This window comes from Solanum verrucosum, unplaced genomic scaffold, assembly GCF_900185275.1.
Source record: "Solanum verrucosum unplaced genomic scaffold, falcon-dt-bn FXZP01000064.1, whole genome shotgun sequence".
NCBI lineage: Eukaryota > Viridiplantae > Streptophyta > Magnoliopsida > Solanales > Solanaceae > Solanum > Solanum verrucosum.
The window spans coordinates 691,441-706,522 of NW_026020144.1; the positions used below are offsets into that span (position 1 = coordinate 691,441).

General features: G+C 29.6%; 3 protein-coding genes across 4 annotated transcripts; 1 reads left to right on the plus strand and 2 right to left on the minus strand.

Moving 5' to 3' along the window:
• Nucleotides 1-688: 688 nt before the first annotated feature.
• Nucleotides 689-1,099, minus strand: LOC125827956 (auxin-induced protein X15). Its single transcript, XM_049507288.1, has one exon. It carries the CDS (start codon nucleotides 1,052-1,054, stop codon nucleotides 689-691), a length of 366 nt encoding a protein of 121 aa, XP_049363245.1. The 5' UTR covers nucleotides 1,055-1,099.
• Nucleotides 1,100-8,896: 7,797 nt separating this feature from the next.
• LOC125827936 (lysine histidine transporter-like 8) lies at nucleotides 8,897-11,884 on the plus strand. The gene is made up of 5 exons (XM_049507269.1): nucleotides 8,897-9,261; nucleotides 10,115-10,248; nucleotides 10,370-10,797; nucleotides 10,891-11,022; nucleotides 11,342-11,884. Exons 1-5 carry the CDS (start codon nucleotides 8,912-8,914, stop codon nucleotides 11,825-11,827), a joined length of 1,530 nt encoding a protein of 509 aa, XP_049363226.1. The 5' UTR covers nucleotides 8,897-8,911; the 3' UTR covers nucleotides 11,828-11,884.
• Nucleotides 11,882-13,871, minus strand: LOC125827959 (uncharacterized). Of its 2 annotated transcripts, XM_049507291.1 has the most exons (3): nucleotides 13,528-13,840; nucleotides 12,525-12,630; nucleotides 11,882-11,953 (listed from the first exon to the last, which is right to left on the minus strand). In XM_049507291.1, the coding sequence occupies exons 1-3, from the start codon at nucleotides 13,644-13,646 to the stop codon at nucleotides 11,945-11,947; spliced, it is 234 nt and encodes a 77-aa protein (XP_049363248.1). In that variant the 5' UTR covers nucleotides 13,647-13,840; the 3' UTR covers nucleotides 11,882-11,944. The 2 variants fall into 2 exon arrangements, with proteins under 2 accessions (XP_049363248.1, XP_049363247.1); XM_049507290.1 differs by lacking the exon at nucleotides 11,882-11,953 and having other exon boundaries at nucleotides 12,092-12,630; nucleotides 13,528-13,871.
• Between the last annotated feature and the right edge of the window lie 1,211 nt (nucleotides 13,872-15,082).

Genomic DNA, 15,082 nt, shown 5'->3' on the forward strand with positions numbered 1-15,082 from the left:
TATATATAAAAAAGATGGGCAATCTTATTTGATTTTCTCTAATCACCCTCGAGCACAACGGGGGAGGGGGATAAGGAGTATAGATTAGTATGTTAATCATTGAAGATTGTGGTGATATGAATAGATTACTTTGCTCTTAATTAGTTCGAGATATTAAGCCGAGTTTTGAGAATGACAAATTTCTTAGGAAAAAAGATATTTTATCCTTTAATTATGTGTCTTAACCGAATGAGAAACAAAAAACAAACTAATACTATTACTTTAATGATTAGTATGTTACCCAAATGTTGGAGAACGTTAAAGGATCAACATGGGTTGCTATAGGATATGGTTGAGATTTCTTCATTCATAATGAAAAGTTTCGGGTTCAAGTCTTCATGAATAATTTTTTTTTTTATTGAGAGTGTAGCTCCCATAAGTAGGTTCTGCAATGCGTGAATCTAAATTTAATCAAATTTGGCCATGCAAATATCGAACACTTGACGGAAGGAAAAAAAAAAAGGGTGGGGGGGTGGGGTGGGGGTGGAGGAGAGCATCAAAGGGAGTGGAAGAATTGCCAAATTGCAACTAGAAAAGTATGTTAGAAGTATCAAAACTTCAAACTTGTCATCAATATTGTTATAGTACATTTTACATATTACATAAACAATCTTCATCTCCTACTCTATTTTCTAGCCTAAAGAAGTCATTATGACACACGTTCAACTAAACTATCACATTGCAAAGAGGATAAATTAGAAGAAACATGTGTTCCTTTACATGTATCAATAGAGGAAATTGCTTCTCCAATTTCAACATTACCAAGTTTTGTTCTCAACAAACATAGAATATACTCCATCAATTCATTCTCACATGGAACTTGCAAAGGGCCATTCACATTTGAACCATACTCCTCTTCAGCCATTTCGAGTAAGACTTTGAAAATTGGATGATTTAGATAGTACAATGGCACAACAAATCTCTTGCCTTCCTTTGTATATACAACAAATTGACCTTTCCTTCCTTTTCTCCACTTGGCTATAATGTTACTTAACTTCTTAGAAGGACTCTTCATTTGAGTGTCTATCCTTAACAAACTTTGAAAAAATTTAGATTATCGATTTTCGCAATGGAAGCAAGAAAAGAAAGAAATTATGACTTCAGCAATCACTTCTCCCGATATTTTGGCTGACTCAAGCTATCGATAAAACCAATATGGACATATACGAGTTATATGTTCTACCAAGAAAAGTTGATGATCGGAATCGTGAAATTATATATATGCTCTAGGAATATATAAGTAAAGCTAAGAAGCAAGAATTATACATATACAAGAATTAACAAAGTGGATGAGTAGTTTTGTGTGTGGAATGGAGGGTGAAAGTGATTTATGATCTATCTACATTGGATTGCGCTATATATCCAATATGGTGAAAGACAAATTCAAGGTATAAATGCAAGTGCAAAAGGCAATGGCCTAGATTTGTCTTGAAGTGGATCTTGTTTTTTTGTTACAACTAGATTCACGTAGAAACGTCCAAATTGCATGTCGAAATTCAGTAATTTTTGTTCAAATTCCGTATATGTATCAAAAAACTTATCAAATATTTATATATATTTGAAAATGAATCAAGTTATTATTATGTATTAATTTGAGATTATCATAGAAACGAATCATAAACTTTAAATTCTAAATCTGCATCTGCATCCGTCAAATTATAATTATCAGTGCTATAGAAATTGCTTTTATGAAATTTAACGTGACTAGATTGTTCATGCGTAGCATGTGGATATAGAAATTTCTTGCTGATTCTATAATTTTTATAATCTTAGTCATATGAACGTACAATTTCATGTGATCAACATGAGCTAAATAGTGTTGAATACTATTTTAATAAGTTTTAAAATGGTAACGGGAGCTTAATAAATCGGACTTTTTTATTCGATCTTTCTTCTAATTATCTCGCACATAATTAGAAGCTTAATATATCGAATTGCCTTTTACCATGACGACATGAATAGGATAAATTAATTAAGGTGTCTCATTAACTTAATTGTATGAAGACTTTAGCATATAGCTTTAATTATTTGGACAACCATGGAGTGGATAAACACGGTCAACACATTCAAATCACCCAAAGTTTCAGAATTTTAATTAAATCATCCTTGTCATGCCACCAAATGATTCATCATCATGATCAATATATATTAGATAACGTCTATTACTTTTTCATTTTTATGTTTATTTTGTGTAATGCTAGCATAAAATTATTTTTTTATTAATCAGAGAAGTGTGATATTAGTGAAGCTTTATATAGTTGATTCTAATTATATTTTTGGTATTACAACATAATTTTTGTACGTTTTGCTATTGTATCCTAGCCTTCCTTGTGGATTCATCATGAATATAGAGAACTTCTATTAGCTTTTATTTGGTGTAAAATGCTAGTTTAAGATGGTTAAAAATTAATTGGAGAAAAATGACCGGCTGTAAGAATATACATATAAACGACTTTAATTTATTTATATTGATGATGTATAAAACTTAAACTCAAGTAGATTATTTTTCTTATACATATTTGTGGGGTGTATAAAATCGAGTTTTTGGCTAAAAATATCCTTAAATTATACCCCCAACTTAAACTACATCCTTAAATTATCCTTTTTAACAAAAAACATCCTCCAAGTATTTAAAACTTAACAACTTTCATCCCTCTATTAAAATTTGTCAAAAAATTAGCGAATTCCACACAAAAACATATGCAATTCATATTATTCTCATAAAAACAAAATCTATAATATTATTACCAGTTGAAAAAAGCATCGAAAAAAAAATTGAGACTCGTATTTGCTGTTAAAAAAACAATGTTAGGACGGTGTGAGTCTACGAGGAGACATGATCTCCTCTTCTCCTTTACCAACTGAATGGAGTTGGAGCTTAATTTCTCACAATCTTCACCTTGCAAAGTCAAACTATTGTTAGAACAATAATTTTTTGGGGCAAATTAATAATTGAGGTGATCAAGATTCAGCTAATTTTGATCTCTAGTACTCAAGTTTCATTTTTCATTATTAGAAGTAAAAGTCACCGAACGCCACCACTTTTTGCAGATTCAATGAAAACAAAACATTTCCATTGATACTTCTTTGATATCAAATCAAATGAAAAGTAAACAAAAATAAAATTGCTAATTCAAAGGAAGACAATGCAAAACGTTGTTACTAAAAAAATTATAATATTATTTTAGATGTATGTAGAATGAACATAATTGATTTATTGGGAGATTTAGAGAGTTTAATTTGTTGAGACTAGTGTGAACCATACATATTGTTGTGAAGAACTTGTTAATTTTTGACAAATTTTAACAAAAAGATAAAAGTTGTCAAATTTTAAATAATTGAGAGATGTTTTCTGTTAAGAAAAATAATTTAAGGATGTAGTTTAAGTTGAAGGTATAGTTTAAGGATGTTTTTGGCAAAAAACTCGTATAAAACCCCACTATAAGATCATTTTGTGGCATTACTTTTAATTATAATAACTATGACAGATTAAAGTAATTAATTAAGTGAAATGTATGTATAAAAGTAAACCTTAAATAGTGGGCTGGTGGCTAAGTAAGATGTCTTTTTGTCAAAAGTAGTGATATTTTTTCTGTCCTTTTTTCATACTGTATATTTTTTATATTAATATTTGGTGTGAATTCAATAATTTAACTAGCTTTGAAAAGAAAATGTGGTTTGGTTTTGAGTATTTCACCCAATAAATTTCTTTCTGATTCATGATGATGAAGTGCATCATTTCATTTTTAATACTAACTATTTTGTCAATTAGTCAAAATCATATATATATATATATATATATATATAGGCAATCTTAATTAGGATAATTTAATTTTAGATAGTAGTATAATTAAAGCAAGCATCAACGTCCAACAAACATAATTTAATAGGATTAAAAGTGGTCTCCAAAAGTAAAGGTAACTACAACATGTCAAAAAGAAAATTAAAAAATAAAGTTATATGCATTATTTGTATAATTGCATATGTATAATAGGTTACTTATCATTCATTTTACATTATCAATTACTAGTAATATTTTGTCTTGCATAATTATCGTTAAATATTTTGTATATCGTCAATAATATATGTCTAAATAAAGAAAAAAAAAAACAAGTTAACAAGGCTAAGTTACAATACAAAGAACCCCAGGGAGCAGCCTTTGCCAAAGCAAAAAATAAAGTTTGAGACATCAACAGCCAAAAGTGCTTAGTCATCATACATGCATTGCCACTAACTAATAACTTTATATATGTATTTCCCTTTAACATAAATAATACTAATAATTTTATAATAATAATAATAAAAATAATAGAGTAGTATTATTTAATAAATCTTATATATTTGCATGCGCAATACAAAAGTATGTCCCCAGTTGTCAAACCTTATTTCAGCATGCCTCTAAATATTTTTGCGATAATTAATAATAAAAATTTATCATCAACTAAATATCCTTCTTGTTGTAGTTATATTTTGGACCAAATAATACATTTGTAGCTCAGTGAACAACGTAATCTTGATCTATTATTTGGTCGATTTGATATTGATTTAGTACAATAACAAACAGCGGAATAACATCTATTTAAAAATCAAATAAAATACATAATATGCAAAAAACTTATTATCTAGAACTCATAAAATTTCTCCGTCTTTGATTATATGAAAACAAAATAGACATGTTCATATATTGGTTTTCTTGCGTCATCCTTATTACATCACATAAAGTTGTCAATTAGGAGCTAACTAGTCAAAAGAACTTGTTGGATTTTTCAAGTGAAAAGAGATATTATCACAAATAACACTAAGGTTGTGGCTCTAGTGGCAGTGGGTTCTATAGTATACAAAGTTGCAACCTGGCCTCTTTATATCCTTGGGAACATAAAAAATAAAAAAGAAGTTGTTGAAAAATCATTTTAGCCAAATATCCTAATTGAAAGGCTTTTTGCCAACTTTGAATATTCTATTTATCAGTTAACTAAAAGAGTCAAGTTGCAAGTATTACCACTTACGACAATTGGAGTCACTAATCATATTATAACTCTTGATTCACATCATTATATTCGATGAAAGAAATAAAAGAAGCTCTTTGATGCAATAATTAATTTTTTATTTATTGTATCGATTTTGAACTTTGAATATTATGTTCTTACTGAATTTATTAATTGAAGACTAAAGAATTTTTGTTGTTCCATCATGTAAATAAATAGTATTCTTTTCTAGTTCATCATAAATAAAAATGTGTGTACCCTTTTAGATCAAGTAGTTGAACATGCATGATATCGATAGAGCTAGCATACAAGAGTTTTTACATTTATACAAGGAAAAAATATTTCTATGTGTTTGATCATGAAAAAGAATAGGGTTACACATGAGGGACGGCGTATACACATAATACAATTAATGTTCTCTTTGACAATTTTTATTTATCCAGTATGGAAAATGGAAAATACCTTAGAAGAGTAAGGGTCGTAGGGATGGGACTAGTAAAGTCAAGCCTTACCTTAGTCTTGCAAGTCTTTTCGTAAAGAGATAATTCAATACTTAATTTTTAATTTACTTTTATTATTAATGGTAGTCGTAATTTCCCCAATGCATTTGTTGAAATACTGGATTTATTATATTCAAAGGGGTGGATAGTAAAAGCGTCATTTTAGTTATTATTTTTTAAGAAATATGTCAAATTAATACTGGACGAGTAAAGACGGACGAAAGAAATAAATAATGTTCTATCTAATAGCTTAAACTTTTGATTGAGATGATCATATAATTCAAGATTCGAAGAGAAGAAAGCACCCAATAATGGTATGATTTCCCTTTGTTTTGAGTTTATTTTCAAATATTTCCACCATTAAATTATTCAATACAAGATCTTTTGATTTAGATTTGGTTTAAGTAGTTTCCTCGAAAGAGAAAATTGTGGCAACACACATATTGTATTAATTCAAATATATATATATATATATATATATATATATATATATAGAGGCAATCTTAATAAGGATAATTTAATTACTAGTGAATTTATTAATTGAGACTAAAAAATTCTTGATTGTATCAATTTTGAACTTTGAATATTATGTTCTTACTGAATTTATTAATTGAAGACTAAAGAATTTTTGTTGTTCCATCATGTAAATAAATAGTATTCTTTTCTAGTTCATCATAAATAAAAATATGCGTACCCTTTTAGATCAAGTAGTTGAACATGCATGATATCGATAGAGCTAGCATACAAGAGTTTTTACATTTATACAAGGAAAAAATATTTCTATGTGTTTGATCATGAAAAAGAATAGGGTCACACATGAGGGATGACGTATACACATAATACAATTAATGTTCTCTTTGACAATTTTTATTTATCCAGTATGGAAAATGGAAAATACCTTAGAAGAGTAAGGGTCGTAGGGATGGGACTAGTAAAGTCAAGCCTTACCTTAGTCTTGCAAGTCTTTTCGTAAAGAGATAATTCAATACTTAATTTTTAATTTACTTTTATTATTAATGGTAGTCGTAATTTCCCCAATGCATTTGTTGAAATACTGGATTTATTATATTCAAAGGGGTGGATAGTAAAAGCGTCATTTTAGTTATTATTTTTTAAGAAATATGTCAAATTAATACTGGACGAGTAAAGACGGACGAAAGAAATAAATAATGTTCTATCTAATAGCTTAAACTTTTGATTGAGATGATCATATAATTCAAGATTCGAAGAGAAGAAAGCACCCAATAATGGTATGATTTCCCTTTGTTTTGAGTTTATTTTCAAATATTTCCACCATTAAATTATTCAATACAAGATCTTTTGATTTAGATTTGGTTTAAGTAGTTTCCTCGAAAGAGAAAATTGTGGCAACACACATATTGTATTAATTCAAATATATATATATATAGAGGCAATCTTAATAAGGATAATTTAATTACTAGTGAATTTATTAATTGAGACTAAAAAATTCTTGATTGTATCAATTTTGAACTTTGAATATTATGTTCTTACTGAATTTATTAATTGAAGACTAAAGAATTTTTGTTGTTCCATCATGTAAATAAATAGTATTCTTTTCTAGTTCATCATAAATAAAAATATGCGTACCCTTTTAGATCAAGTAGTTGAACATGCATGATATCGATAGAGCTAGCATACAAGAGTTTTTACATTTATACAAGGAAAAAATATTTCTATGTGTTTGATCATGAAAAAGAATAGGGTCACACATGAGGGATGACGTATACACATAATACAATTAATGTTCTCTTTGACAATTTTTATTTATCCAGTATGGAAAATGGAAAATACCTTAGAAGAGTAAGGGTCGTAGGGATGGGACTAGTAAAGTCAAGCCTTACCTTAGTCTTGCAAGTCTTTTCGTAAAGAGATAATTCAATACTTAATTTTTAATTTACTTTTATTATTAATGGTAGTTATAATTTCCCCAATGCATTTGTCAAAATACTGGATTTATTATATTCAAAGGGGTGGATAGTAAAATTGTCATTTTATTTATTATTTTTTAAGAAGTATGTCAAATTAATACTGGACGAGTAAAGACGGACGAAAGAAGTAAATAGTATTCTATCTAATAGCTTAAACTTTTGATTGAGATGATCATATAATTCAAGATTCGAAGAGAAGAAAGCACCCAATAATGGTATGTTTTCCCTTTGTTTTGAGTTTATTTTCAAATATTTCCACCATTAAATTATTCAAAACAAGATCATTTGATTTAGATTTGGTTTAAGTAGTTTCCTCGGAAGAGAAAATTGTGGCAACACACATATTGTATTAATTCAAATATATATATATATATATACAAGTTTAGCTTTTCTAAATAATGAAATGAAATTTCCTTGCACCTCAAGCTGAAAAATATGATTAAAAAAAAAAGAAAAATAAATTTTATTTTATATATATATATATTCCTAAAAGTGGAACTCAGAGGTTTCTTTGCATCTTCATTTAATTTGGACTTTAAGAAAATTTGCTCTAATTTTAGTGCGAAGGGTATATATTCCATAGTTCTCAAAATAATGAAATTTAGTATATTTATTTTTCAATACAAGATTATCATATTTTTGTCTAATTTTTTAAAAGTATAGGCGGCTCATGGAGTGATATCTTACTATTCATTTGAATAATTAATTATCAAAGAACATACATAAACACATGTGTTTGATGATGAATATATTTTACGCTAGCTACAAATTCAGAATTTAAATTTAATAGTTTTAATTTTTGAATTCCCACCATTAAACTTATTTTTATTTTGAATTAATTATGGATTTGGAAATGTAATATTTGTTAAAATGTTAATGATTAAATTTCCACATAACTTTCTACATGTATATCTGTGTTCTCGGTTGAAAATACTAATTAGCTAAACTTGTTGATCTGTTTTTTATTTATTAAACTTGAGAATCCATAATATGAACAAGTTCATATATAACTTTTTTTTTCCGTTTATTCAATGTAATTAAGACAATATTCTAGGATATAAATCAACAATAACTATTAATATTGTGTGGAGTGATAAATAGCTAATCTTTAATCAGACAATTTAAGTTAAAGTCCTGAAAATTAAAAAAACTTAAAATTTTCCATGAAAAATGTGATGTGAATTCTAATTAATCAAACCTTCAATATAGATACGAACACCAGGCGAAAAAAAAAAAACAAAAAAAAACAAAACTAAGAAGTGTGAACCAAATGAATCTTGAATGTAGTAACCAAGTTGCTTACTCCTAGTAATTACTAGGTATGTAATAAGAGACAAAATGTGGGGTCTAGTCAAATTTCAAAGTTGCTACTTTTTCACTATATAAAAAGAAGCATAGTGTAGAAGAAAATCATCCAATTACTACAAGAAAATATATCATGGAAAGTGAGTTAGTGGTAGAAGAAATGAAAAATATTAGTACTACAATTTCTTCAACATCATCTCCTCATGATTCCAATAATATTATTCCTAAAACACCAAAAAGTCCATTTTCTTCAAAAATATTAACGAGTCCTTTAGCAAGTGCAAGTCCAATAATGAAGAAAGCTTTAACATATATGGAAGAAATTGGTCATCTTACAAAGCTTCATGATCCTGCTCAAGATGCTTGGCTTCCAATCACTGAATCAAGAAGTGGAAATGCATATTATGCTGCATTTCATACACTTTGTTCTGGGATTGGTGTCCAAGCTCTACTTCTTCCTCTTGCTTTTATTACACTTGGATGGTATGTACAATAATCATCAAAACTTGTTTATTTACTCTTGTTTGAAAAAAACGATTTTTCTTGAGCCGAAGGTTTAACTAAAACAATCCCTCTGCCCCCATAAGGTAATAGAAAGGTTATTTGTACACTTCAGTACCCTCTCCAGACCTCACGGGTATATGTTGTTGTTGTGTTTTCATAAGCTTGTATGTTTCTTTAATTTCTTGCTAAAGGGAAAATAAATTAAAGGTGTATTGTTTGGTATGACAAAAGTCATTTTTCAAATCTTTAGATTTTATTTTGGTGTTTGGTGAAGAGAATGGAAAATATTTTTCAAAATATTTATTAAGAATTGATAATGATATTAGTAAACATGAAATGTTTTTTATGAAAATTTTCCCTACTAAAAAATGATTGTTTTTTAAAAAAATAAAAATTGTACCAAAATTACTGATATAATAGTATCTATGTAAGTGTTTGTTAAAGCAGTGATATAAAGTTGAGAGTTGATATAGTTATTGGGAAGGAGAATGTCATCTGTCCAAAATTAAGTAGGGAGTATTTTTTTCTTTATTTTGGGTGTAAACCGTGGAACTAGTATCAATTATTGGAAAATGACTTAATTATTTTTTGTTTTCCATCATAGCCTTTTATTTTGTATTGTTTTTTTCATACTTATTCTGAAAAATGTTTATCTTGAATCAAGAGTCTATCAGAAACAATCACTGATCTGCCCCCATAAAAGGTAGAGTAAGATCTGTATACAATTATTCATCTTCTTCAGACCTTACATGTGAAATTACACTAGTTATAATACCAAATGTTGGATTGTTGTGCTGTGTACTGATTAGCTTTGGATTTTGATAAATTGTAGGATATGGGGGATCATAAGCCTATCATTAGTATTTATGTGGCAATTATACACACTTTGGTTACTCATCCAACTTCATGAATTTACCCCTGGCATTCGCAATAGCCGTTATCTTGGCCTCTCAATGGCTGCTTTCGGTAAGCATAACAATTACTTCACTGATTAAACCCTCAGGCTACACCATGTGATCGAGTTCAAAAACACACGTAGTATGTGAACTTGTACTATGCCTTACCGAGTTTATTAAATGTTGCGTAGGTGAAAAACTTGGGAAGATATTGGCTCTATTTCCAACAATGTACCTATCAGGTGGTACTTGTGTTACACTTATTATGATTGGAGGTAGCACTATGAAGATTTTCTTCCAAACTGTTTGTGCTTCTAAAAGCCATATAACCACTCTAAGTACCATAGAGTGGTACATTGTGTTCACAGTTTCAGCCATAGTTCTTGCTCAGCTTCCTAATTTAAATTCCATTGCTGGAATTTCTCTCGTCGGTTCGATCTCCGCGGTGACCTATTGCACCTTGACATGGGTAATTTCTGTTGTAAAAGAAAGGCCAGAAGGTGTTTCATTTGAACATGTTGAAAATACATCTGATGTTGCAACAATTTGTGCCATCTTGAATGCTCTTGGAATGATAGTTTTTGCATTCAGGGGCCATAATCTTGTTCTTGAGATTCAGGTTTGTTTATTAACTAACCAATTTTACAATTTCAACTTTTTATATGTTATTATAAAAGTGTTGTTTTTTAAATATTGGTTGGTTGTGTCGCAGGGTACAATGCCTTCTAGCTTAAAGAATCCATCTCATGTGCCAATGTGGAAAGGAGTCAAGTTCTCATATTCTATCATTGCTTTGTGTTTGTTTCCATTGGCAATTGGAGGCTACTGGGCTTATGGAAACCTGGTAAGATCTTTTACAATTTGGACTGTTTACACTAGATAGCCACTTTTGTGGCATTTTATTTAAAATTTGACCACTTTTTCAAACTTAAACCCAAGGTCTGAATATTAGTTTTGATATCCAACTTCTAAACTTAAACCACTTTTGGACATAATACCACTGGTTTAATTTGAAAGGTTGACCAACTTCTAAACACAAGGCAACAAAAGTGGCTATTTGTGTAAACCACTCTTAAAAGTTTAGTTACTGTTTTTAGACATTTGATCAACCTTAGAAAGAAGGAAGAGAAGTTGAATATTAACTTCTTTTACTGTCATGGCAGATGCCAAATGGAGGGATATTGAGTGCATTGGACAAGTACCATGGAGAAGACACTTCAAAAGTAATTCTAGGGACAACAAGTTTACTGGTGGCAATCCATTGCCTTACCTCATTCCAAATCTATGCAATGCCAGTGTTTGACAATTGGGAGTGTAAGTACACCAGCAAGAAGAAGAAACCATGTCCATGGTGGCTTAGAACAGGATTGAGGGTATTCTTTGGATGCCTAACATTTTTCATATCAGTGGCACTCCCTTTTTTGCCAAGTTTGGCTGGGCTTATTGGTGGCATTGCTCTGACTGTTACCTTGGCATATCCTTGTCTAATGTGGATAATGATCAAGAAACCTAACAGATATAGTCCAAGTTGGTTTGTTAATTGGTCACTTGGACTTTTCGGATTGGTTCTAAGTGTTCTTTTGGTATCTGGTGCAATATGGACAATAGCAACTCAAGGTATGGATGTCCATTTCTTCAAGACCCAGTGAATACCACAAAAGTTCGGGTAAGCGATAAAATCTAACTAGGAACATAATTGGTTGAAACTGGGGAGAAAAATAACCTTAACAGCAGCCAGCCAACAAGATGCCCAAGTTGAAGCCTCTTCATGGGCTCTGTAAATATAAAAGCACACAAGCACTTATTTCTTGTTGTCAATTTCAATGATGTATTGTATAAATATCCTAATGCTTGTTAAGGAAAACAAAGCGCAGACATCAAAGATCAGTATTCTTCATGATTTGGGAACAACGTTGACAGAACAAATGCCTTCGTGACGATAAAATGTAAGACTAAATAGAGATTTAAGTATGAAGGTACACGAGAATTACATTTCAGGACTGAGGCTAAACTTACATGAAGCTTTATCAACAAGCCCAGACACCTATGAAGTATATAACAAAAATAACAGCTCTGATGTCAAATGATCTCAAAATCTGCACCAATTAATCAGCTTGCCTCTACTACAATTACTTGTGTCAAAAGGAATTCAGAAAAGGAAAAAAAAAAGGACAAAATTATAAGTTGACATTTCACATTAAAATATAGGTTGGGCATAGCAAAAAGATTTTTCATCGCACATTTCTACATTGATAATGGAAGAAGCATTCTTCGCTTCTTCTTCCTGGCTTCTGTAACTTGCTTTGCAATTGTCACGCATACAAGCAATAGCAAGCTAGAACTTACTAAGATAAATGCAAGTTTTAGATGTGTGAAGTACAATGAAACTACTGAGAAAACCAGGAGTGCCAAGATAACCAGTTCACAAATTACAAACATCACGACATCCGCCCTGCATCAAGGTAAAAGAAAAAGGAAATAAGAGAAAAGAATGCTCAGAACAACAAATAGTCAGAAGCTGCAATGACATTATGCACTAAACTGTTAAGGAAATGATAAAATCAGCTAGCATGCTGCTAGTTCTTCCACAAAAGTAAGTTCTAGGACCAGGCGCAAAGATGCAATTCACTCATTCTTCCAGTTCACTATCAATGAAATACAACATTGTAAAAAAGATCGGAGCTGATCATTTCTCCATTCTACCATTTGCTTTCTTCCCTTTAATCCTAAGGTGTTACGTTGATTTCAATATTCAACTGTAATTGTTTCGAAGTTGGGCATTTCACCTTCCTCGTTTTATTGGCCATGCAATAATTTACTCGCTTCAAAACTCTACTAGGTGCAGAGAAGTGAGGTAAAAAGGCAGAGTAAGAATTAACAATTCCCACGTCTCATTTCGAGCTAACATATAAAGTTCATATGTAACATTCAATCAAGTAATCCTAAACTTTGACAAACACAAATTTCCTAATAATACCAACAAAGAAAAATAGACTTTCAGAAGCACATATTGATTAGATAACAGGAACAACTTGTATTGATTGAAAAAAATTTGATAATCCTGGTGTCCAGGTCAGCTATAGTGCACACATCGATTATTCCACGGGATAACTATCACCTCCCATCACAAACATGAACCAACTACCTTGTGTTTTAGTCTCTGCTGGGATTTAAACCTGAGACCTCACAATTATCAATCCGAAATGATAAATTTTCATAAACAAAATCAACATTTAGCCATAGAAGTGCATTGATTCACCGATTAAAATCCTGGATTTGTCTCAGGAATTACTAAATGTAGGTTTTCAATAAAATGATTGCAGAAGCGAGAAATGAATTGATAGAATACCTTGAAGCTGTAGATGTGAGATTAGAGGTGGAGGAAAAGAAGGAGACGGAAGCCCAATCGTGCTTTGATCGAATCTGATACTCTCTCAGCTGCTCCGCCAAATTCGATCGCGTTATCATGATTCCAATTTCCTGCTTTCTCTCCTCCTCTTTGCACTTTTTTGCAATCTATCAAATGCAATTCTGTCTGAAATTTGTGTATCTACAGATCCCGTGGAGATGTTTTCACCAGCGTTCCTTCCGGCGACGGGATGACGTCGGCGGATGACGGCCGCCGACGGAAGGAATTTTGACTTACTATAAAGAGGAAATTCACCAGTTAATTTCTTTTTGGAATATTGTAAACTAGTGAACTTTATCCGTGCAATAGCTCGTTAAATTCACTAAATAACTTTTTAGAATAATTAACTACTTAAAATATTCTATATATTTATAGTATCATCCTAATGACTAAATATTTCAGATTTCAAGTTTTAATTAAGTTTATAATTAGTATTTAAATTTTATATCTTTTATAATTTTAAATCGCTTAAAAGTCTTTTATCTTCTGAAAATATTTTTTATCTCACTAAATTTATGCTCCTTATTTTTGCAACGAAAAGAATTTTTTTTAGTTTTGCTTGTCTAATCTTTTATCTATACATAGTTTTTCCTTTCATTTATTTTAAATTTTATAAAATAATTACTTTTGCTCATTTAAACAAAGTGTAAATTTTAGCTAAACCATAATATATATAAATAATTACTTCTAGAATCACTATAAAAAATACTATGTAAAAAATATCATTTATGATTCTATCATCTTTTTATAATTCTTTTAACATTCTATACAAAAAACTTATCTTGAAGTATTGGTAAAAAAACATTTCAATATAAAGGCAAAACAATCTATTTAAATTAGCTATTTAAACTTGAAAAACAAAAAATAAAAATAAAAGAAAGATAAGAAATAAATAATATTGAAAATTAAAGTTGTACTTAGAATACATGGTGGCTAATAATCATTTTAAAACACGTTTTTTTTGTTTTATGTGCCTCAAGTTCAAAAATATCATATATATTTTTATGATTTCATCAAATATCATTGAATTGTGAAAATTCATTTTATCATTAGACCTTCATTTGACCATTCTATTATTTTAAGTTTTCATGACTAAATTTAAAAAAGAAACAGAAAAACTACAAACAATAAGAAACTAAATTTTTCTTAGAAAAATAATTAATGTATATCATACGGTAGGAAATAATTTTAAAAATTAAACTATCAATATTTTTCCATTTCTTGCAAGTTAATATCTCTCTCATGCCTATCCAATCATAAGTTATTAAAGGAGGCATTTGATTATAAATTTATTTTATTTTATTTTTGAATTTCAACTTCGAAAAAGATATTGACTACGAAGTTTTAAAATTCAACTCAAAATGTATTTTCACTTCAAATTGTTGACAAAATGTAAAAAATAATTAGAACTTGCATTACAAAACTCCAATTTTCATAAATTATTTACATTTTGAAAATAACAATTGTTTTTTTAAAAAATTGTACAATGAAAGTG